Source organism: Scomber scombrus, chromosome 23 (genome assembly GCF_963691925.1).
Source record: "Scomber scombrus chromosome 23, fScoSco1.1, whole genome shotgun sequence".
NCBI classification, from domain to species: domain Eukaryota; kingdom Metazoa; phylum Chordata; class Actinopteri; order Scombriformes; family Scombridae; genus Scomber; species Scomber scombrus.
Window position 1 is genome coordinate 20,143,577 of NC_084992.1, and position 24,463 is coordinate 20,168,039.

Sequence of the window (24,463 nt, forward strand, 5' to 3'; positions counted from 1 at the left end):
ACGTACTATTATGACATACCAGAATGATAGCAATCTTATCACAGTATATTATTTTATCTTCTTTGGAGTTAAGACTAGGTAATAGTTGCATATGTGTATCCCAGTATAATATTAATAGCCTTATAAAAATGCATTATACAGCTCTTTTTATTGAGTGGAAACATAGACAGGAAAGTTAACAGAAAGATAAAGGACATTTATTGAATTCAAATGAAAAAGTCAAAAATTCTATTACCACGAAACTGATCTTTACCACACTGACCAACAATGTTCCTTTAGTTGTTTTTCCTTCCTCAAGTCTCCAAAACAAATGTGTCCTAACCTTTCTTACTCATGCTCTCTCCCACACACAGTCATACAGTATGTAGGTTTTTTTTTTTTTTTTTTTTTGCTCATTTGCATGGGAACCGTCTTGTGATCCGTGCGGTGAGAAGAGCGCCGAGTTGAGAGCGAGGTTTCAGACCGGAGAAGAGAGGAGGAAAAAAAAAACAACACCAGATTTCACTCTGGCTGAGTTCTGGAAACCCCTTCTACTTCCTGCACGCTCTGACCTTCCACTGTCTGCTATTCTTTCTTTTCCCCCCCCCTCCCTCCCTCCCTCCCTCCCCTCCCCTCCTCCTCTTCCCCTGCAGTTCTGTTGTTCTGCCCCCTCACTCATCCTGCTTGGACTACATACACACACGACTACACACACACACACATGCATGTTCTCCAGCTTTCATGACTAAGCACGAGTGTGTAGTTATTGTGTGGGCACGTCTCATTTAACACCTATGTAGCGTAGTGTATGTGTAGTGTTCTTACAGACATATGAGGCCAAAATCCCCATCGTATCAACACTCTGATGTCAGCATAGACATATTGATCATTACACAACCTGAATTGAAAATAATGCAACATTTTGATTGGACTACACAAATGATGGCATAATAAAAACGTCTAGACTAGGGAATAATACATTTCCTTAAAATTTGCTCTTGAAATATTTGAAATGTTAAACTACACTGTCTGTTAAAGTGGAGGTCCTGAAATAAAGAAGTGTCTTTTGACGTGTTTCACTGTATAAATGGAAAGTCGCTGTTGCCGTGTCAGCAGAAGAGTGAAAGCACTGACAACAGCAGGAATGCATCGAAATGACGAGGAATTTCTTGAAATGTGACACAGTAATTAATAACTAGATCCAATGTGAGCCTGAGGTCAAAGGAGGCTTCCTGGACAACATAATAATAATCATAATAAATAAATAAATTAGATGAGCGTACTCCCCTCTGCCTTATCGCCCTCTGACACACACTCCGAGCCAGCTGAGCTCTTCCCCAGGTGAGACCCTCCGACCCCCCTACAAAGGACACTCCCGAGTCAGCAAAAAACTGTCAACGAAGGAGCATGTGTGTTTACAGCTGGGTAACTTCATGACGATGCACTTCACACTTGGCGTTGGAGGTTATGCCTCCGCTGAATAAAACTCTGCAACTCAAAAATGCATATTCTATATTTAAAATGTTCTCACTTTATCTTATTAAACAATCTCTCAGCTCTCACGCATTCAGAGGAAACTGATCTAACTTCTTTTATTTTATTTTTTTACACTGTATTACAGCGATAATGCACAAGTTCCTCTGCAGAGTTTCCTTCTATGGTGTTTTAAAGCTCACACGTTTCCCAGAGTTCAATAGTGCAAATCAAACCGTGTAGCTGAATTGTCTTTTACTCGATTTCTCTGTTGTTAAAGTCGAGATTTTCTCCGGTGCTCTTTAACCTCGCCCTTCAGTCACGGTGGCTATTTGTTCTCACGCTTTTCGTTTTTCTTTGAAACAAGACTCTGTTGCTACTGTCTGACATGGAAAACACTTCCTGTTTGCCGGAGGATGAGCCCCGTCCAGCGTATGAGTCCAGATGTACACGTGGTGCGGACTCTTCTGCAGAATGCGTCTACTATTTCTGCATTCATGTCTATATCTGTGCAGAAACTGTCAAAACATACAGTAGCTGAAAAAACAACCCTCCCTTCACGCATGCTTTTACATCATGCACACACACACACACACACACACTAATTACAAGTCAGCTGAGTTCAGTGTGATGAAGCAGTGAGGCATAGGAGAGGATAACATCAGGAAGGGGATTCCTGTGACATTTTCATTGAGGCTGTAGTGTTTTCAGCTCAATGTGAATCCTTTAAGTCGTTTTTTTTCTTTTTTAATCTTTTAATCTAGATATCGTCCATGTTTTACCCAATTATTTCCACCCCACCCCACCCCACCCCCAAGTAAAAATGTGTTTTGTATATCGGTCCTTAATGCTTGAGCTGAATGTGTGTGCAGAGTTCATCTTCTCTCTTAAAATATCACTTCAACACTCGTAATGTATAAGTGATATTTTGAGACATGGCACCTTATCTGTGAGTCAATCATGGTCCGGTGTGCAAGTTACATAAGTGTGATTTGAAAGCTTGCAGCCTCGAGTGCAGAAAGCGTGAGAAAGGAGTAGAGGTAGTAGTTAAACTCTTAAAATAAAAAAAATTGTCAAGGGGGAGGGAGTACGCGTAAGTTGAAAACTGTTTAAATGATAACTATGCACTCTAATTCTGATAGCATCCTGCCTTCGAGGCGATAGGGGCAACATGTGTAGGAGGTGGGGCTTTCATAGCAACATAGTGTGAGACATGGGGGCTCAGGAGACATATGACATAATATGCCAACATGAATTCATGAGATTGTGTGTACGGTGCAAAAAAAATCATTTAGTGTGTAGCTCGTCTTTAGCTAGCTGATCAAACATATTAGACACGAATTATTAATCCGAGCAGAGTATTTCTGTCTTAAAACATGGAGTGGATCTTTAAACTAACCACATCCTGTAAGACATGCTTCATACATGAACACCTGTTATCATGCATGTTCAGCGCTTAAAGTCCCCCTACACTCTTCTCTTTGCTTATTAAAAATCTGAGTTTGAGAGGTGGGATTAGTAGGATTCGTGACATCACAACTAGTTCGGAGCCAATCCTGGTCCAGTTATTCAATTGGACCCCCCCTCCTGCTGATGAAGACATGAAGGAGTGTTGTGCTTTAAAGTTCTGGAAAAGTCCAGCAAGTAGATCTCGATTTAAGATTATTTTTGTCAAGCTAGTGTTACTGATGTCAAAAAGGAATTTTCCCCATTCAAACTAGTCCAAATGGTGCAGTGGAAATAAGAAAAGTGCTATTTGGATCATTCATTTGACTTGTGTTGGAGTTTTGTTATCAATATTATGTCAATTGAACTGTGGAAGTGCATGATGACACAGACTGATTTGCTGGTGTCAGACAAAGGTCGATTTTTTTTCCAAACAAAAGGAACACTCAGTTATAGATAACACGCTCCACATTTTATGGTATGCTAGGTGTCTAAAGTGTCTCTAATGGACATACAGTGAGACGCTGATTCCAAAGGTTCTTTCTTTCAACCTCAATAGTTAATTTCCTTTTGTTTCTAAAGTTTGTCTTGGCAATGATTCCAAAAAATTGGAGCATTAAAAAGCTATTAAGGCTTATCAGGGGATAGGTTTCAAGGTTGCCTTAATTGACATGTTCTCCTGGCCAATCACAGTCAGCCCTGTTGGTTGCTGTTTACTTATCCCACCCTCAGCTCCTCTAAGGCTCTGCCCTTGACCCAAATTCAGACATTCTAGCTCCAGCTGCAGAATCTATGTTGTCAAATGAACCAAACGACTATTGTTTAACATCAGCTGAAGATATAGAGTAAAAAAATAAAACTTTCATTATTTATGTATTTTATAATAAAGATTATATGTGACCCTGGCTTGGCTTAACAGGAACAGAAACATCTCTGTTCCACAACTAATGGTGCTATCTTCATGTTTTTTTTACATACACATGCTGTTTTGAATTGGGCTGACTTGAGTCTATCTACTGGAAGGCTGTTGAAGAACACGCAGCAGTCAATAAAACATTTGACTGGCAAAGGTCAAGCCTTACTGACATTCTTCACTGCCCCATTTACATTCTGCAGATAGGATTTTTATCACGTTCTTTCTCTCTCGTGACCGGTTTTTACGCCGGTATTTGTTCACCTATCGCATAAAAAACACAGTTAACAGATAATGCAGCTGCGTTAACAAAATACAGCTGCATAGTCGAGACTTGTCAGGTTTTAAATCGCCTCGTTTTTTTTCACTAAATGACTCGGTGTAATCGACTAAATGGCTAAATCGCCCTAATCATTCCTCCTGCTGAACAGGGAAATGTGGATATATGTGTGTGTCTAGGTGTGTGTGTGTGTGTGTGTGTGTGTGTGTGTGTGTGTGTGTGTGTGTGTGTGTGTGTGTGTGTGTAAGCGCAGTGGTAACAGGAGTGCAGTTCACCACACACATGCAAACATCACTAACCCAGCCGCCAGTACACTCAGACACACACACACACACACAGGGGATGTTTTGAGTGCGCTGCAGTGTGGGGCACTGGGGGCCCTGAATGAAAACATGCTGGTAGAGGGATGTATCAGATGTTTGTCCACTCGTGGAAAAAGAAAAAAAAAAGAAAGAGAAAAAAAAAGACATGTTGATCCAAGATCTAACTGTGGCTTCTTCCTGAAAAAAAAAAAAAAAAAAAAGGGGGCCTGTGAGTTCCAGCCCAGCAAGTGCTTAGCTTGGCACTTTCCCCAACACAGTTCTAACTAAAGCCTCTGCGCACAGTTTTATGGCATGCGGTGATGCCTATAGCTGTTTTTGGGTCTATGGAGGCTTTGTGCAGATAACTGGCAGCGTATGGATGACAGTTTGTTTTTTAATAGTGATAGTGGACCAGGCTCTCACTGTTACCCGTTTGGAGTTTGGCAACGTGTTTGGGTTACTTTTTTTTAATTTTTTTATCTGACTACACTGTGTGAAATGGAGTCGAGCGACCTGAAAGATAAAAAAAACTGAATGATGCTCCAAACATGTGAATCACCACCAGCTGAGGATACTTTGAGAGATATTTACGAAATCAACAAATAAAGCAATTCAAACTCTTTGCTTCCTCTAAAGCAAACCTTCTTTAACTGTAAGACAGCACTCAGGATCCTATTTGTTTTGGATGAGCAAAGCTTTACAAATTTGAAACCAATTAAAAACACCTCCACACTTCATCACAGACTGTGTGAGATCACCGTTCCGTCAACGGGCTCACCAGGAAAGTGACTTTCACTTAATCCGTGTATGTGTATAGTGAGTCAGGCTGAGTCCACGTCTTTGTTTGAGTTACAGTACAGTGCACACCACAGTAGGCCAGGGCCGTGTATGACCTGACCATCCCCAGATTGAAACATTCCAGCTTCTGTCATTTTTCCATAGAACTGTCATGTCATGAAATAACTGCCATCAATGGGTGTGAAGCCAATAGGCTCTTTTTTTACTGTTGATTTTTTCCTCCTTTGAGAGACTATAGCAACAAGTGATGAGCGTAGACAATACGCATATGATGCTGTATTATTCTAGCCTACTTGTGCAAAAAGTATTGACTACATATATTGACTACAGGCTGCAGTAGATCTACAATAGCTATATGCATGTGACTGTAGGCTGATGTGTAACGACCAGTCTGAAAAAAGTGGACTTGATGATGTAAAGCTAGTAGTTTTACTTTTGATTTTTCCTCCTTTGAATGCCTTTAATAGCAAGATCACACATGCAGTAGAACAAGAATAGCTATGTTGCATGTGGAAGTGATTCACACGCATGCATCACACACACACACACACACACACACACACACCCCCTCCTCATCTAACATCTCAACCGAGCAATTATGACTGTTTAAAGTGCTTCAGCTCAATAGTTTAAAAGATATCTAGTAAAGAAAGCGACGTTTGTGCCGCACTCGTTTGATTTGTTCTGCGGTTCGTTCAGCAAACCGAGTTCCAAAGTAAGATTTGTCCTCGTTTGTAGATAAAAAAAATGAGACGGTTCAAAGTCTGAGGCTGTTTTTTTTTTTTTTTTTTTTTTGTATTGTGTGGCAGCTGCTGTCTGGTTCGGAGCTGCAATCCGCTCCAGTGACCGCTCTGGTCTGACTGTTAACGTCAGCATCGGCCAATGATAGAACGGTTGATGGATGAAATGAAGTGAATTTATAAAAAACTGTACATGTGTGGAACGCCATGACAACAACAACAAATAAAATTAAAAAAAGATGTAAATTTTTTTCATATCTTTCTTTTCAAAAACGGAGCAAATAACATGTAATTTAGAAAAAGCAGGTCTGTATGCTGAAGCAGAACAAACATGCAATTTCATTTCAGTTGGGCTTAAATAGAGTGTTTACTGTAGAAGTGTATGGCAGCCCTGACACTACATTTTTTTTTTTAAAACAACACAATACTAATGAATGTGAGAGGATGGAATCAAAAGTAACCCTGCTGGAGTTGAATTAGCTCTCATCTGCAGACATACGGGCACAACAATGACCCAAAGAGCCTCCTCTATCCTCTGTTTTTTTTTTATTTACTTTTGGTGGAATTCCAGTTATGGCCTCTGGCTTGGACCCAAGCGTCCCACCATGCGTGCACTTTTCTTCAACGATCCTGTTTAATCAGCATCTTCCACACGGGCCACAATGCGCTCGGCCGGTCATTAGCTACAGCTGCAACTCTTGGCTCTTGTTTACAAGTCTCTTCGGGGATAATGACTATTCACCTCAATCCATCTGTGTAACGACCAGGCCTAATGCTCGAGAGTCAGCTTATTTTTTAATGTAGAGCTGTGAGTAATGTGATGTTTTTTTTTTAGTTATGAGCACATTGCATTATAGTCCACAGGAGGCTAAAGTTGGAAAATAAGGTTCCTGTCTCCTCCTTGACATATTTCTCCCCGTGTGACTGCAGACGGGCCGCAGCAAAATGGCAGCTCTAGAAAGAAGAACTTGCACTACTTTTCCTGAGGAACTGACACCATTATGTGAGGTCTAACCATTGATGCTTCGGTACATTTTGTACCGTCTAGCGCGCCGTCTCATTCCCTTTTAAACTGTTCTATTAGGTTGCATTTTTTTATGTTGAGATGCACCTGTGAGTTAAACCTGTCAGCACTTCATGTACAGCGCAGCACATTATTGTGAAACTGACAGAACCCCCGCCCCCCCCCATATACACACACACTCACACACACACTCGCTCACACCGTCCCCTCTGTTCCCATCCGCCCCCACCACCCCCCTCCTCCACCACCACCACCACAACAGGATATTGCTCAGTGGCACAACAGGGTTATGGCTGTATGGAGACATGTAGGGGCAGGCCAGGGACAAAGATCCAGAGAAGAATTAAAAAACAAGAGGCAGGAGGAGGCAGGAGAGGCGATACGATCTCCCGGAGCGCACAGAGAGAGGGATTGTGTTCGGTTTTTGGCCGGCCTCGTATACAAACACCATATTAACATAACTCCTCTTTCTTTTTGCGCGACAGGAGATGTTTTCCAGCGGCTAAGGTCTACCTCTACTGGGAATGAACCCGATTCAAGGGGTGAAGATAAGCGAAGGGGGTGAAACGGAGTGTGAGCAGATGCTGGAAGTAACAGAAAGAGGTGGAAGAAGGGTGGATAGGAGGGGGGGGGGGGGGGGGGGGGGGGTTTGATGATTGTGACTGACAGGAACAGTTAGTCCTCGTTTCAAAACGTTGCAGCTGATAAAAAAGTGAAAAATATGGAAATGTTGAAAAGGAGTCTTGGAGAGAGGTATTCTTAGAACGTGCTGAATAGGGGATTCTTTGTGTTAAACAAACCTTGAAACGGAGTGAACCTTCTACTTCTACCGACCAAGGTCGGCCTCTCAGAAAGTACAGCGCCGAATGTTTTGCGGTGTCAGTTAAACATGGAGCCAGCCTGATCTTTTTCTATTTTAGTGCACTTTGGCAATTAGGATCTGCAGTAACAGGCAGGATGAGCTGAGGGAGGTTGGAAATCTTTTTTGTACCGCTACAGATACAGCCACAGAGCTGACAGGGATTATATGCTGCATGGCAAGAATGATAATAACAGAGGGGAAGGCTGCTGTAAAAATTCAGGTGGCTCAGTGAGGAGGTTCGCTTAAAAGCGCTGTTAGAGCTGAGAGAAGCACTTGTTATGCTTCAAAAGGAGGGCAGAAAGCTTTATCAGCAATACATCTCCCTGCTATGTAGCTTTAATGACAAGGTCCAATGCCTACGTGTCTGCCGTAAGCGCCAAAGAAACTGACGCAAGAGCATCTCAATACTCCCCAGATGGCATCAAAGTCCAAAGTGGTGCTGAGACAGACTCTTGAATTCCTGACCTTTGCGACAGTTTGTAGCAAAAGGTCTGGCATTGTGTCCTATCAACACATATTCACAGGCCTCTCAAGTCTGTGAACTCAGTAGCCTTGGCCTACCTTTTACAGCCTGGGATTCACATGACTGGGCTACGTCTCAAAAAGATGTGTTGTCCCTAAATGCTAATCTTGTCCTCAAACGCTCCGTCACGATCTTTTTAACGACTGTTGATAGAAATTGATGTATTAGCAACAGCTCGGACTGCAGCAATATGCTACGTTCAGAATCAAAAAGAGATGATTTAATTTCCCAGACTAATGAGATGTTTGTCTACTGGAGCACAGGCCTTACAGTATGCGGAACGGAGTTAAAAAGGTTGCCTTTGTTCTAGATGTGGCCTTGTAAGCAGTGAAAAAGACCACTGGTGCTTTACATACACTCGGACACCATGTTCCATCAATGCCACAGGGTATATTGCCACAGTGAGTGAAGTAAATATGTCTGCACCATTTATTTTCACCAGTTTTGCTCTGACAGATTGGGGATAGGTTGGGTTTGATTGATGATGACTTGCAGTGTAGGCTTGATGGATAGTGAACTTACTGTTGTTGGACTTGAGATCCCGGTGGATGACAGGGACGATGGCCTCGGTGTGCAGGTACAGCATCCCTTTGGCAATCTGTACAGCCCAGTTGACCAGGACATGCGGCGGGATACGACGGCCCGCCAGCGCCCGGCTCAGCGGCCCACCAGAGGCGTACTCCATGATGAGGCACAGGTTGGGCTCCTGAAGACAAACGCCTTTCAGGGCGATGATGTTGGGGTGGGTAAGCATGGCGAACAGACGCGCCTCCTGCCTCACATTCTGCGCCGTCACGCTGATATCCTCATCCGGGTCTTGGCGGGCGGCCTTCACGGCCACAAGCCCACCTCTCCATGTACCGCGATACACCTTCCCAAAGCCCCCGACCCCAATGACCTCCTCCAGGCTCAGTTCCCGAAAATCCAACTCTGCGGGTTCGAAATCAGCCACCACGGCCGGGCTGAGCTCTGCGACCACACCGGTGCCCGGAAGATTCCCATATCCACTGGGCTTGAAGGAGCCATAGTTTGAGGGAAAGATGCCCACCTTGTTGTTGACCTTTCCCGCCCACCAGCCCTCATCCCCTGATATCTCAGAGTCCAGAGAGAGGACTTCCACCAGGTCACCTTTACGCAAGGTGAGCTCATCTTTACAGGACGCCTCATAGTCAAATAAGGCCGTCCACACTGGGTTGGTGAAGTTCCCTTTTTGCGATTGATCCAAATTCTTCCAGTTCGACAGCGGGCCTCGACTGAATATGTTCTTCAGTGGCTCCATGGAGCCTCACGCAGATGTTTTGACTGGATCTGATTTTGCACCCCAAGGGTTTGAAAATAAAGTACAAAGGAGTACTTTATTGCGCCTCGCTCCCTTTCCTGTCTTTCTTGTTGGTTCATCAGGGACCACTGAAATGTGTTCAAAAGCTTGACCAACAAGCGGGCTGCAAGAGAGGATTCAAAGATAACCGAACGGCAAGTGTCTTTCATTCGTCTTGACATTAAATGCAAACGCTCTTGATTTTGAAAATGCACAATCGGTGGAGAGATCGCTCTCCTCTGATTAAGCGTTTCAAAGCTGGGAACGGCAGCACACCGCTTCCACTGGATTTCTCTCTGTTCAAGTGATGTGGTGTGTGGTTTCCCAACACATGGTTTGAGCACAATATAATTTCACCAGCCTGTATTTAAGAGACTCTTGAATCACCTCATTATGGGTGAATTAGCTCTTTTTTCTCTTCCCTTCATTCAACTGCCACCTGTTGAATCCTGATTTTGAAAGGGGCTAAAAGTGCACCAAAAGCTTATTGTAAAGCACTTCAAGTGTTCCAATTGCAACTCCAAGGTGAGGTCCACGCTGCATTTAGCTGTCCATTTGACTTTTTCATGTATTTTTAGCCATTAAGTGCAGTGGCCACCACAAGCAGGAAGCGCTGAGAAAACGGAGAAGAATAGCAGGAAAGGAGCATTGAGTCCAGCCAACCAGTGTTTCACGACAAGTTTCAGAGCTGAGCAGTTCGCATTATTAAACCCACATCTCCAATAACCGTGTGTGACCGCAATTTAGCGGTGCTTCCGCAAGAAATCCCGCATCCCATTGCGAGAGAGTATCCATACTGACGGTGTAAAGAGAGCAGAAGCACGTCAATGAGCTGGACTTTATCACAACACTGAAACTTCGGAACTGTCGACTTTTTGTAACAGGAAGAGCTATCCAAACCTGCCTGACTTTACTTTTTCCAGAGTGAAACACGCAGTAAAAACAAATCCCGCTGCTTCCTAATTGGAGTTCATTGCGTGGCCCTCGGTCGCGCTCGGTGGTGGTGTTGTTGTTACAGTCGGTTATCCAAACAGCGCCATAACTCCATCATAACTTCTTCTCACACTCCTCTTCCTCCGTCAGTGTCCACTCGCCAGGACCTCGAACCACTTCTACGTGTGTGCCTACAGTCAGTAGAGAGGGTGGGGTTTCAAAACTTTTTTTTTCTCTCCCTACAGGAAAAGAGTCAGATGACACGGGCCACAGTCAAGGTAGCGACGATAAGGAGTAACAACACATCCGCCGCAACCGTCAAAATAAAAGCACGATACACGAGAACGTTTTATTTGCGCGACGATATACGATATAAGTATAATTAGGCATATCAAGCTGAATAAACGTGGCAGAAATGGAATGCAATGTTCATGAGTATGTTTTTTTGTGTACAATCTGCTGTAAATAGGATTCCATGTGTTTTCGTTAGCTTGGAATGAGCCCTTTATATTTACATAGAGAGCGGGTCTTCTTTTACAGTAGCCCAGAATGGACAATACAAACACTGGCTCTAAAGAAGGAGGGTCTTTCGCGTTTTTCGCACATGTCTCAGTCACTGTAAATTCTCATACAAGCTTGGAAGGGGGTTAGGGTTAAGGTTAGGCAATGATCAACCTAACTGATGCCTGCACACTGCACATTTAACTTCAAATATATCAGTGGCAACGAGTAGGTGTGATGACATCATATATTATCATACAGTCAGTATCAAGACATTATTATGTGGACAATAATGTGTTCGAGGAAGGTTATAAACCTCCTTTCTTTACTGATTTATTTTAAATGTGAACTCAATAGATTTTTTTCTCAATTTTGTTCTCCATGATAACAAAAACTGCTGTTCATGGGGAGCAAACAGATCTGCACTCAGCATTAATGTGATTTATAGTACAAGTGTAACAGTACTGTATGTGTCATATCAAGTTGATGCTAAAAAAAACTCTGTAGTTGAAGTGCACAACAAAGATACCACAGTGCATTATTACCATTCACTGTCTATGTAAGGGGAAGATATGGATTCATATATTGGTGCACAACCCAATATACGGTTATGTATGCATTATTAGCCTAAACTAGTGGTTCTCAAACTTTTTCACATTGAGAATCACACAAATTAGACACCGGACTCCCATTTGATAGGATTTTGTTACTTATGGATGGAATTATAATGAAATAAATGATTCCCCTTTTTGGCCCTGGGACCTCCTTTGAGAAAGACTGGCTTATACATATGTATTCATGAAACTTCTATTCTGAATGTATTAATTTCCTGTACTTTTTTGGCCACTTCCTGCTAACTTTACACTCTACAGAAATGTAAAGAGTATCAAGCTGGCATGAAATACTTAAGAGGAAGCGATTCGCCTTCAATTTAAAAGAGCAAAATTTCATGCGCTTTGAAAACAGCCGTACATATTTAAAAAGCCAGCATAGTCATTTCATTGTTTGACATTTTGTGAATAGAACACTTGTTCTTTGATTTACAGTGCATATTATCTGCCAAATGTGTTGTAATCTTACTTTTTATTTTGAAACTCATACCAGAAGTCTTCCTTGTGTTTGCTGACTTGACACATTCACTGTAACAGGTGGAAAATGAACCTGAGAAAGCGAAAATGCACCACAGTAATACGCAGTCATTAGTAAAGTAATGTAAATTCAATTATAGGTAGGCAAATGTGCAAATATCAAAACATTACCAACACAAATCACATTTTTCATCATTATTTGGCATTTGGTGTGTCACTATGTATCTTTAGCAGTGTTAAGTTAACACACTCTGCATACATGCAGCAATTAAATGTAATAACACTTTATTTGTTGGTTGGATTATGTTTAAAACTGCTTTTTGTTCAACTAAACCTCGATTTTTCTGTTCCTATGAGCATTACAATGCAGATAGGAGTGTCCTAAAGTGCCCTGAAGTGAAAACAGTATCCTGTAGTGCTTTCCTGCTGAATCAGTGGAGATACTAGGCTTTGGTGACATCCACTCAACACACTCAGGGACAGTAGTTCATTACAAATTATCCCCATTGTCAAAGCAGAGAGGATAAACTGCTGCTGTTAGATTTCTGTGAATTTGTTCCAGAGTTTCTTTTGTCTGCTGTTACTTTGAACAAAAAAAAGGAGTTTCAAGCTTCTCTTCAAGCAACACTTTTTTAAAAAGCCTTTAGCGTTTGGCTGCTTTAATGCTCTTTACACAGTCTGACAGGGTCAAAAAAAAGCTGACACATTTACCGCTGTAACAATTCCACTTAAGATAAAGTCAGATGTAGCTCGTTTAAAAGTTTTATTTTCCAGCACCATCTCGTTATGGTGAAAGCACTCAAGTTCAGCAAAGTAATTCTGCCTCGACAAGCCAGACTCTCCTTTCACTATTTACTTGACTGATTGGTTTTGCCACTGGCTACCTTCTGATGTCAATAGCAATGCAAACATACTGATTTTTCCAATGGAAGTCCATTTCAACCAAGAAAAAGAAAAGAGTTGATGAAAAGACACGACAAACAATTAAAACTATCATTGTAAGTCAATATGTTGAAGTCAGCGTGGAAGTATCTCATCATTTGGATGCACCATGAGTATTTAATCCTGTTAAAACGCTTTATTCCATATGTCCCAGGTTTTCTTTGAGCAAATGGTTCATTTTAAAGGTTTAAAATGTGAAATTCATCCATATTTACTACATCAATCTCTGCTTTTTCTTGCTAAACAAAGTATTGCTTGTAAAAATAGAAAAATGTTATTCATTTGTCATATCACTAAGATGGTATTTTACACAAATATGCAACAATAAATACTCATATTTCTATAAGAGGTAAGTGTCCATCATGTATTACAATCACAGCACTGACTAGTTCCTTCTGCTTCTCTATATAAAGCTCTTCAACTGCCTTTTATTAAAAGCTACTGTATGAGTCACACTGACCTCGCAGGTCATCTATCACTGGTATTCTTCTCATTAATGAGCATTGTATGTTAGGCATTGAGTAGGTTGTATGTGCTTGCTGTGAGTTTCCCCATCTATGAAATGCGCAGTATAATTAAAGTTTGCCGTGCTGCGCCGCGCTCATTAATATGACCACAGTCGCTGCCTCAGTGACAGAATATCTCACATACCACCTACCAGGATGAAGCTGGGATGTAATGCTTAAAGAGTATGCAGAAATAGCCTAGAGGTATGAGAGCATATTAATGAGTTGGTTCCCAGCGTGTCCTCTGATCAAGCCCACAGCAGGGCCAAAAACACAAGGTGCATTTTAAAAACACCAGCTTTTCAACTACGCACTCAATGAGAGGCTTTTATCGGGAAAAGGAAATGTCATGGAATTCCTCTTTGCCACATTTTCCCATATTTCTAAAAAAGAGCTCTTAAAAGCCGGTGGCTACATAGGGAGGGGAAAGAGGAGGGTGGGGGTGGGAATCAGAAGGCCACCTTTGGCCCCGCCGGCTGCTGTGTGGAAACAGTGTGCTTCCTTCTGTTAGCCCTTTGATGGCTCTCCCTTCCCCTCCCTCCTTCCCTGCCCCACGGCCGCCGTTTGTTTGGACACCGACCTCCTAAAGCCAACCACCTACACCCCTCCCCCCCCCCCCTTCCCCTATCCTCCTCTTTCCCTCCCTTTTCTCCTCCCCCCGCCGCATACACTCACTCACACAAACACACACACACACACAAATCAAACCCCACCCCTCCTCTCAGTCCGCTGAGTCAACGCTTGTGCAGGAAGGATGCAGTTGTTTTTGCAGCCCTGGCTTGGGGTTGCTTGCTTGCTTGGGTGGGTGATGGGTGGAGGGTAGAGGAGGTGGCTGCATTTACAGGACAAAACGGACTGTTTAAAAAAATAAAGAAAGGAGGAGGAAGAGGAAAGGGGTTGGACACGCCATTCTGAAACTAAGTATGACGGTAACAATCACCTCTCTGTCTGTGAACACCAATCCCTGTAAACCTGTACTGTCTTGTACTTATCTGATTCAAATGCCAGGAGGCTGCAGTGCAGAGGAGAGGTAGCTTTTGTCTTAAAACAGGCTGCTTGTACCACGAGGCGGTAAATCAACATGAAATGCAATCGTGGGAAACTTTTTCTGAAATTGCAGAACACAAATAATCAAACAGAAAATCAAAAAAGGTGCGAAGAGGGCAAATGGTGTCTTCTACAGCTGTGAAACTGAAAGATAAAGGAAGGGCACTTTGAAATGTTCTACATAAAGATGCAGCAGGAATCAAGCTTTGCCCTTGGTGATAAACACATAAATGTATCTAACGCTGTGGCGGAGAGCGTTTGAGGCTATTCATCTCTCGATACAGAAAACAACAAACCCAAACTGTTGCTTTTTCTTTTTTTTTTTTTAATTGAAATGTGAACTTTATTTCACCCATACAAAATAAAAAGAATGTTAAAAGTTTACAATACAGTGTCAACATTACATACTGAGACTGACACATAAATGGGAGCCCCATCTCTGCTTTCAATGGATATATTTAAAACAATCTAAAAGAGGTGGGAAATGGGGGGTAGGGGGGGGAAATGTTGAACGTAAAAGAAGAGAGTTACTCATAATTGGGAGGGGGTGGCCAGAATAGAAATGAAAGAGGACAGAGGAGACAAACAACTTTAAAAACAAAGTTATGGTCCAAGTGTCACAGTATACTTATGATTGACATTGAGAGGGGGGTGGGGGGGATTTCATGTTCATGATCATAAAGAATTATATACCAGGTGTGACCGTCAGAGCAAAGACAGCGTCAAAAACAACAAAACAGAATGGGAATCTTTAACCTGTTGATATGGTTGACTTCAGGGCAGCGGTGATGGAGTTTTACAGTTCTCTTGATAAAAACGTGAATTAAAAATAGAAAGAAATTGGAGGGGAAAAAAGCTGCGGTAAGCTAACCTATAGTAAAAATACACCTGCTTCCTTGTTTATGTTACAGCCTGACAATTGGACTGACTAGCGAGTTGTGACAAAGCCGGGAAGTGGGGCTCGTATCTTTAACCGCTGAGTTTCAGAGCCAATCGATAACATAGTAACATAACAGCTTCGTGGGTGAGACGACGACCTCTGTTACCTCAGACGGGTGCTGATCGCCTTCCGAATACTTGACACACTGTTACCCTGAACAAATCTAAAGTCGCAGTCTTTGTATGAGCATCAAAGGCTTTAACTTATTGAATTTTTTTTTTTTAAGCCAACCTGAGGGTTTGAGTGATATGTTGATTTCATGTGTATCACTGATGATTGAAGAAGAAAGGAAAGTGCCAAAAGAAAAAACGCTACGAGGCGACACAAACCGCACCTATCCTGTCTGCGGGAGGGGTTGGGGAGCTGGGGGTGTGTGGGGGGGGGGGCTCGTGGGAAGACAAAAAAAAAAGGGGAAAAAAAGAAAAACAGTGACGACTGCCATTTTTAATAGTCAAAAACTGAACAACTTACTTGTTAAAAAACATCCTGGTTGGATTCTCCTCTGCAATAAAATAAAACCTTTTTTTTTTTTCCTCTTAAAAAAAACTGAAAATTAAAACACATAATTTACAACCAGCTTCCTGTCTCCCCGGTGGCGGCGTCTCTCACAGCCAGCTGTCGAGCGCTTTTCTGTCAACGGGCTGCGATGAAGAGTCCTTCCCTCCTTTGCTGAGAGCGGCCGCCGTGAGAGCAACTTAAGAAATCGAAAAAGAACGTTGAAAGAGAGACCGTGTGTGTGTTTGTGTGTGTGCGTGCGTGTGAGGGGGTAAGGGGGGGGCGGGGTAGACGGCAGAGGGGAGCTAAGAGTCATAGTCTTCATCGTCGTCGTCCTCGGTTTTGTGCGTCGCGGGCGGTGGGGGAGGCGGTGCGTCGCTCATCATGGAGGGGTGGGGGACGAAGGCCATGCCGCTCTGGGGCTGTGCTGGGGTCATGCTGCCCATGTTGCCCATCTGCATGTAGTGGGGGGGTGGGTTAGGGCTGCGGGGGCACAAGCAGAGGTGGAAACCAGATGTTAGGAGTCATATCCATTCAAATTAAACAATTTTAGAATTCAGGAAACAGGAAACTACAACTGCATGTCAATCAAACTGTGACTTTGGACTGTCACTACTAATTTCCAAAAATGTAACAGTGCCTTCATCTCCTTTGTGCAGTGCATCATGGGAAAATAAGAACACCCTACATGCTCAAATCCTGTGGTGTGAAATCAGGACACAGCAAAGGTGTTCACATTGTTTCCAGTGGGAAAACAGCACCACCTCCCTGTTTGAGGTGGTAAAGTACTCCACCACATCTCTCTATCTAAACAGGTGGCGCACTGTTTTTTACATCTATTACAGGAGCGGCCAAACAATTCATCAATCATGTAAATGTGTCTTTATCTGCTGTTAATAATGGTCATGAATAGCTGATCAATTGTTGCATATCTCAGCTGTGCTCTTGTAGCGTGTCTTGAGGGGTCCCACCCATTGAGGCACATTCAGGAGTGTTCAGGGACACATGTAGTGTTGTGAAAGGACATTCTGACATGGCAGGACCTTTATGAATACAGCCAATTGTAATTGGAACGCGAGTAGGGAAAAACATGTCAAGGAGGAGGAGTGTTTTTGTATTTTCTCACAGGCTGCACCAGTGATACATTTTTAGATTCATTTTTTTTCAGTTGGCATGAATGAAAGTTGAAAATACGCCACCACCACAAGTAGAAAAAAAGAGTTTTAGACCAAACTGACAAAAGAGAAAAATTGCCTTCACATTTACATCAAGTGGCTCATGTCTGAAAGAAGCTCAAATGTGTCTCTGACCACACTGAAGGACTGTCAACAATATGCATGTCCAGTGAAAACCATGTATTTGCAAATGTGTTGGCTCCTACTTCTTATACTGTTGGACCATTTAAAAACAAACACATTGTCAAATCTCACGACTCGCATGTATCTTGACCCCATACCTGTGAAACCTGGATGCGGCCTGCTGATTTGTGCTTGACTGAGAGCCGTCCTCCTCGTCACCGTCTGTCTCGCTGTCCTCCGTGTCGTCCTGTTTCCATCACGAGAAACACAACACAGCCTTATGATATAAACCATACATGCATACATAAATCAATCAAACTGTAGATCACTATTAACTTCTATATGCTAATCAACTCCCCACCTCTTGTTCCGACTCTGTGCCGGACAGCTTCTTGTCTTTGCCTTTAGAACCAGCTCCACCATTCTTGCGGCCAGACCCTGGTTTTCGACCCCTGTGGAAACAGACAAAAAATGAAAGAGAAGCTATTATTTCAGTTTTTGGGGAATTGCGTTTTTTTTAGGTTTAAGTCATGGTCATGTTACAAGATTCTACAGATATTACTCGCCCTTTATAGATATATATTCACACAAAGCAACAATTGATCACATACTCACTGATTTTGTCATTAAAAAAGATTTTTCAGAGAGGAGCATTTCTGATATTTCCTCAAAGACCTTTTTCTTCCTTTTGATAATAAAAGAATTATCAATCATTATTACATTTAAAAACATATTGACATCATTTTAGACTTTAAAAAGGTATCACTATGTTATTTTAGTTGGATTTAAAGCCATTTCTATTCAAAGATGCCTGATCCCTAAACATGAGACAGCATCCAAATATTAGGCACTTACAACCATTTTCATCTGAATGGAATCAGACACACTCTGTAGTGAAAAGACGACTTGTTACTCATTTAATTTATGTATCATTCTCTGCCAAGTTCTCTGCCTGGACATTTCCGCAGTGCGAGTATTTGATTGGACAATCAATATTGCTTCTTTTTCTCCACAATCAACAATAATTAGTTCTCACTGTGTGGAGCACATGACCACAGGGAGAAAGTGGAAATAAGCCAAACTTGAAGAGAGATTTTTCACAGCAGATATGTTGTCAAACGCAGGTGTAATAACATCATTAACTGCTGTACTGCATCACAAAAAGTGTTGGAAGTAAGCCAGTGTTAATGTTATAAGTTCCACCTGTGCTTTTCCTGTAATTACAAGTCTTAATGTGTTTATGAATGTAACTGATTTGTCATTGATAAAAAAAACAGAAGAGTGATGATGGTAGTCATGCCATCTAACATGTTAGTAGGATTTCTTTGAGACTGACAGACTCTTAAAGGGGGAAGAAAAGAAAAACTGGTGATCAAGCAAACATCTGAGTCAAATCAGTCATATTTATGTGTCAAAACTCTTTCGGCAAAATTGAACACGTGTTTCTTACTTGCAAACCGGGAACCGAGAAACAAGTGTGAAATGAAAGCAGTTTATGTTAGTATTGGGGTGATTTTTTTGTCTGTCAGTTTGAACGTTTCCTTTATCCAATTAACATACCTCGGTAGTTGTGATGCTTTGTTTGTGTGTGTCTGTGTGAGAGATACCTGCGTGGGACTTTTTCTCCTCCCCCCTCGGTGTGGTTCTCCTCTCCCTCGCCCTGCATGTCTGGCACCGTTGCCACCAGGTCTTTTAAGAAATCAAACTGTTGCTCCAGCTCGATACACTGCTTTCTATAAACACACACATTTCAGTCAGCACATTGTTTCCTACACAGACTTACACACACATACTTCAATATGACTTCTATCTATGATGTGTCAGTCAGGATGTCTTAGATTCCAACACAGCTCAATTATAGACAAGACTCTACATCGAGAAACACACAAACACAGAAACTTACAAATGTGACGTCGTCATTGTCTTTGCGTTCCTAGACTGGGTGACTTGACAAGCCTTTGTAAGCAATGATTCCAAGAAAAGCTCCAGGGCTCTCGCTGATGGCATGGTAAAGGAAATTAGGATACAACATGTCTGTGTCCTTTAAGAAAACTAAGCAGATTCACTCCTTCATAGCCTATATTAGACTAGAACTGCACAGAGCCTGAAAACACTCAAATATGAACATTAAAAACATGAACTGCTTGCTGCTGTTTAACAGAAAAGGTTCAATGTGACACAATCATTACAATAAATATTACACACTAGAGTACGACCGATACTGGATTTTTGAGGCAGATACCAATACCAATATTTTTTGTAAAGATGCCTCAAATGTTATGAAAGTATTATTTTTTACAACTTAAAAATAAACTTTATTGTATAAAATTACATCAGTACACTAAAACAGTAAACTTCTCTGAGAATTTAATAATTAGAATTAGCTATGAATAATAAAAAATTAAAAAACCAACAACCCCGGAACAAACAAAAACAACATATGCATGTAGTGAAGTTCATTTAAGAAAAAAGTTCAAACATACAGAAAATATTGCCTTAGATAAATAAAAATAATATAGTGGCACTCATCGGATAACATGTTCACCAGTACTGATATATCTGCGATAGGTCAATATCGGCCGACCGATACAAAAAACATTACTTTCTGCTGCTTATGACAGTTATGAGAAATACCACCTGATAGAGTCTGATCACAATTGATTACCCTTTAAAAATTAAATCCCAGATATTTTTTTGTCTTGATCAATGACTTTAATGAGTAATCCTTTCAAAAAGTTGCTCTCAGATAATTAACAGATAATTGATTGATTGGGTAATCGTGTCAGACCAATCACTGAAGGTTCCCTGACTAAATGAATGGAACAATTTAGACAAATCAGACACCACAATATGCATACAAAAGAGTAGGGATTTCTAACACAACTTATAATTGAAATTGTTCTTAATACTATGCATGTTGCTGGAGCACTGACTGCTTCATTCACATTCACACTCACACACACACACACACACACACACACACTCACTTGGACTGTGACGATATTTGACAGGAAGGATACAAATAATAACAGGTACTGCTGCAGCCACTTTGCCTATTTCTTCATCTGTCTGCATAATCTTCTTAATCCTTGCCTGTAATGAGAGAAGGAGGTTTGGTTTATAGTGTGTGTGTGTGTGTGTGTGAGTGTCCAGCATGAATACATTGACACTACAAAGTTTTACAGCTTATCATAAATAGACTGATAGCTTTCTATGCACCCAAACCCAAAGGCTAACAATACAGAATAGTATATATGTGACAAGAGGACTTTAACAGATTGCTTATGTAAAACTATAAGTTCCAGTCATGTTGATGAGACTTTAAGTAGTTTGAGTAGTGTAAGTTTGCCAGTTATTCAGCAGCAAACAACAGATTAGCTCATATTTCTGTCGCTCAGCGTCACTTAGCTCATCATGCTAAAAACAACGTTAATTAATGGACTTGCTGGCTAACTCTCGCCACACGCTTTACAAGTAACACACACTGGGGCACAATGTGAGCTGTTAACTCTCACTAGTGTACTTTACAGGTAAGTGGTCAAAGAGTTTGCGTCTGCTAGTTGGCTTGTTAGCTCTCTATGCAACAAAACAGGCCAAATCCCACTCAAGCTAGCTAGAGAAGTTAGCTTTCCACCAGATAGTGCGCTAACGTTAGCTACTCTTAACACCGGTTCGGCCAAAGTTTAAACTTACCGGAGGGAATCTGGCGTTGTATTTCTTCTTTTTGCTGGGCATTATTAAATTACCTGGGTGGCTAACCTAAAATAAAATGCAATATATTCTGGAATATTACTCTATATCATATATAAATCGCCTCCACCGCGCACACACCAGATAGCGGTAGCTATCCGGCTAACTCGTTAGCACGTCGTCGTCACTCGTTCTCGGTTGCCTGGCAGGTCACTTTGGTTCCGCAGGGTCTCGGCGCCGTCAGTTTACAGCTCACTATGTCCCATAACTTGCTCGCAAATACAATGTAATAATCAGTAGTGGAACAAGTATTCAGATCATTTACTTACATAAAAGTACAGCAATGTAGTAATACTCCATTACAAGTAAATACCGTGCACTTAAAATCCTACTACAGTAAAAATACATAAGTATTATGAGCTTGATGTAGTTAAAGTATTACAGTAGAAGTAGTGGTTTGGTCCATCTGACTTATATAGCTATTATTATATATATGACATCATTACATTAGTAATACTGAAGCATCAGTGTGTATGCAGCATTTTAGCTTTAGCTACTTTATATAGGCTACATGCAGATAGTTGTAACTAATTTATGTACAGTTGGCTAGTTTAGTCCCAACCTAGGGGTCGGGCCCCTCAAACGGTAGGAGGAAAGAAGAAAAAACAAAATTCAGATTCACAGATCTGTTTAAGTTTTTGGACTATTTCTTTAAGCTAAAGTTTAGAGCTATTTGGTGGAGCTGTTAACAACTCATAGACATCTGAAATGTGAGCACAACTACTCACTGCTTTTGGTAAGACAGCAAAAGACAAAAAGGTTGGAAACAACTGGTTTCATCTTTAACTATGTGTTGTATTTTAAAAGCTTGTTATATTATCCATTGTGTCAAATCTTCATCTGAAAAGAAAGTACAATATTTCCCTCTGAAATGAAGCGGAGTGGAAGTATAAAGTAGCATCAAACAGAAATCATTTTTAAAAACAAATTGCACTTGAGTAAAGCTCTCAAAGAACATGATTCGTTATTCACATTCAAAAGTCCTAACTTCCCCAGCAATGAACAATTTATCATTAATTTGTTCATTATTATTTTAGCCAAATTATACATTCATAAAATTAAATTCTTGAAGAAATGACCATCCTATTCCACATGAACGAAACATTTTTCTTCAAACCCCACTCAATCAAAAATGAACCAAAACTATTAATTTATGCAAACGCTTTGGATTTTTACCTGAATACCTAAACCTCTTGTGTATATTCGTATTCATTTTTATTTTTGTTTATTTGTTTGTTGTTGTATTCTTTTCACTCACTGCTTTCATGAAACTGACATGACATTGATTGTTTGATTTTGAATGTTCTTTCTTATGTCAAGTCCATTGTAAAATGTCAACAAATAAGTATAAATAAAATAAAACAACAAAAAACTATAATGATGTATATTAATAATTTTCGTACAAGAGATGTAAAAGGGAGCTAATAATGTAACACTGCTGCATTGAACAACAAAACAAAAACAATGAAATTAATGCATACTTTCATATCTGAGAGGAGGGGAGAAGAGAGGGAGGAGAGGAGAGGGAGGAGAGGGGAGGGAGGAGAGGGGAGGGAGGAGAGGGGGGAGAGGGGGGAGAAGAGGGACTGCGCCTGCGCGGAAGAACACTGGACAACAAAGTTGAACGTCAGTAGGTAACTTTAGCCGTTTACTATTTAACGTTTAGAGTTTGTTAGCAGCGTGAGATACATTTAGTGTTCCGTATATAAACTCTGTTTTTTATAATTAATTACAGCCTGCTTTAAATAATAATTCAACCAATTAGTCCAGATAAACAAGGTGGATAGGTAAACTGGCTAGCTACTCGGCTAGCTACAGTAGCGGAGCCAAGCTATCAAATATGTTTTCTGCGTAGTTAGTTACATATTTATTGCAAACGTACGAGAGCGTAACACGAATGATACTGATAACAACGTATTTTATTGCTTAAGAATGAAATGGTTGGATAACATTAGCTACACATTAAACAAGTCACGCTAATGTAGCAAGCTAACTAACTAGCCAACAATCGTAAACATCCGCGAGTACTGCAGCGGTCCAAGAGGAACTATAAACTAACACAGACCTGTGCTTTAAACACACAACACACTTCTAATACACTAACTACACCTTCCTCTCCTCAACAGGATTACCCCGACCAAGATTTGGGTTGATACTCTCACACTGAAAGCATAATGGAGGAGGAGGAGCCCCCCGTAGATGGCGAGATGGCCCCCAACTCTGCAGAGACCTACGCCGCTCAGTCCATGGCTGCAGACATGGACCCCTGGATTGTGTTTGACTCGAGGAGAACTCCCAGATCCGAGTTCGATGGCTGGCTGGAGAGTAACAGGCCTTCAAAAGTGCCCAGATATGGTGACGAGGAAGGTGGTATGGGCCCCGTGGGGTGGATTGCTGTGCGGGCCCCGACCTACTCTCCAAACAGTGGGGATGTCGAGGGTCTCCAGGAGGGCTGGGAGCAACTTTTGGCCAGTGGCCGGTCTGTAAGCTTCCAGACAGTGAAGGAGCTGGCCCTGAACTACGGAGTGCTCTCGGGCAAATGGCTGATGCACTTGGACTCTGGTTTCAAGCTGGACAATGCGTGGGAGTGTGTGGCCAGAGCGGCCCTGGATGGCAAGGTCTGGACATGTAAAGTCAGTACCTATGACCCCAAGGGAGAGTGCAAGCAGGTAATTTGTGTCTACAACGATAACTTCACCGACGAGAGCGAGATTGTTAAGCTGGACTCTGTTATCCGCGCTACAGGGGTCAAGTGCCCTCTCACCTACAAGCCGGATGTGTACACATACCTGGGAATCTACCGAAACAACCGCTGGAAGCTTTGCCCAACCATTTATGAGAGCAAATTTAACCTCGAGTGCATACCTAGACGTTCCCACATCATCAACAGAGTCACCAATCTTGAAGTAACATAAGCCTGAACAAGAGTTTGTTGAGGCACTTATTTGTGATCTACGTTTCATTGACTGAAATATCTCAAGTTCTTCCTTTTTGGCAACAAAAAAAAGCACTAAATCTCATTTCAGTCTTGTCTTCTCATGCTGTCATTTTTCAAAGTGACCTGAAATATTGTCACACATTATTTTTTTAATTGAATATATTCATAATGAATAAGAATATTCTGTATGTATTCTTGAGATTCTGTTTGTAACACACTTATACTTACGTGACAGGTTCGCTGTAGAAATCCTCGGAGGAGAATTTGCATCCAATGAAGCATTTCTTTTTTCACAACATACGTTTTGTATAATTTATCTTTCCTTTGTACTAAACAATGATTACAGAGTTGCCAAATAAAGTCTACT

At 41.5% G+C, this 24,463-nt stretch overlaps 3 protein-coding genes across 5 annotated transcripts in view; 1 reads left to right on the plus strand and 2 right to left on the minus strand.

The window, feature by feature from the left end:
- The window catches only part of LOC134005481 (mitogen-activated protein kinase kinase kinase 11), a 41,188-nt gene extending 31,569 nt beyond the window's left edge, over window positions 1-9,619 (minus strand). Inside the window, exon 1 of the mRNA XM_062444398.1 lies at window positions 8,863-9,619. Coding sequence (XP_062300382.1) covers window positions 8,863-9,619 — 757 coding nt within the window. The remainder of the gene's footprint in view (window positions 1-8,862) is intronic.
- A 5,364-nt stretch (window positions 9,620-14,983) lies between these two features.
- On the minus strand, window positions 14,984-21,378 carry drap1 (DR1-associated protein 1 (negative cofactor 2 alpha)). The gene is made up of 7 exons (XM_062444408.1): window positions 21,102-21,378; window positions 20,429-20,501; window positions 19,312-19,405; window positions 19,016-19,141; window positions 17,770-17,860; window positions 17,567-17,655; window positions 14,984-16,593 (listed from the first exon to the last, which is right to left on the minus strand). The coding sequence occupies exons 1-7, from the start codon at window positions 21,141-21,143 to the stop codon at window positions 16,416-16,418; spliced, it is 693 nt and encodes a 230-aa protein (XP_062300392.1). The 5' UTR covers window positions 21,144-21,378; the 3' UTR covers window positions 14,984-16,415.
- A 1,361-nt stretch (window positions 21,379-22,739) lies between these two features.
- On the plus strand, window positions 22,740-24,364 carry c23h11orf68 (chromosome 23 C11orf68 homolog). 3 transcript variants are annotated; one of them, XM_062444406.1, is made up of 2 exons: window positions 22,740-22,788; window positions 23,285-24,364. In XM_062444406.1, the coding sequence occupies exon 2, from the start codon at window positions 23,333-23,335 to the stop codon at window positions 24,071-24,073; it is 741 nt and encodes a 246-aa protein (XP_062300390.1). In that variant the 5' UTR covers window positions 22,740-22,788; window positions 23,285-23,332; the 3' UTR covers window positions 24,074-24,364. The 3 variants fall into 3 exon arrangements, with proteins under 3 accessions (XP_062300390.1, XP_062300389.1, XP_062300391.1); XM_062444405.1 differs by having other exon boundaries at window positions 22,746-22,792; window positions 23,285-24,363; XM_062444407.1 differs by having other exon boundaries at window positions 22,761-22,784.
- The last annotated feature ends 99 nt before the right edge of the window (window positions 24,365-24,463 follow it).

Bases quoted from the DNA above. Each gene is read 5' to 3' on its own strand.
- c23h11orf68 (XM_062444406.1), top strand. From the start codon at position 23,333: ATGGAGGAGGAGGAGCCCCCCGTAGATGGCGAGATGGCCCCCAACTCT.
- drap1 (XM_062444408.1), bottom strand. From the start codon at position 21,143: ATGCCCAGCAAAAAGAAGAAATACAACGCCAGATTCCCTCCG. The intron at 19,406-20,428 runs GTATCCTTCCTG...CCATGCCATCAG, and splicing joins AGCAGTACCTGTTATTATTT to CGAGAGCCCTGGAGCTTTTC. The intron at 17,656-17,769 runs GTGGGGAGTTGA...TGATGGAAACAG, and splicing joins GCACAGAGTCGGAACAAGAG to GACGACACGGAGGACAGCGA.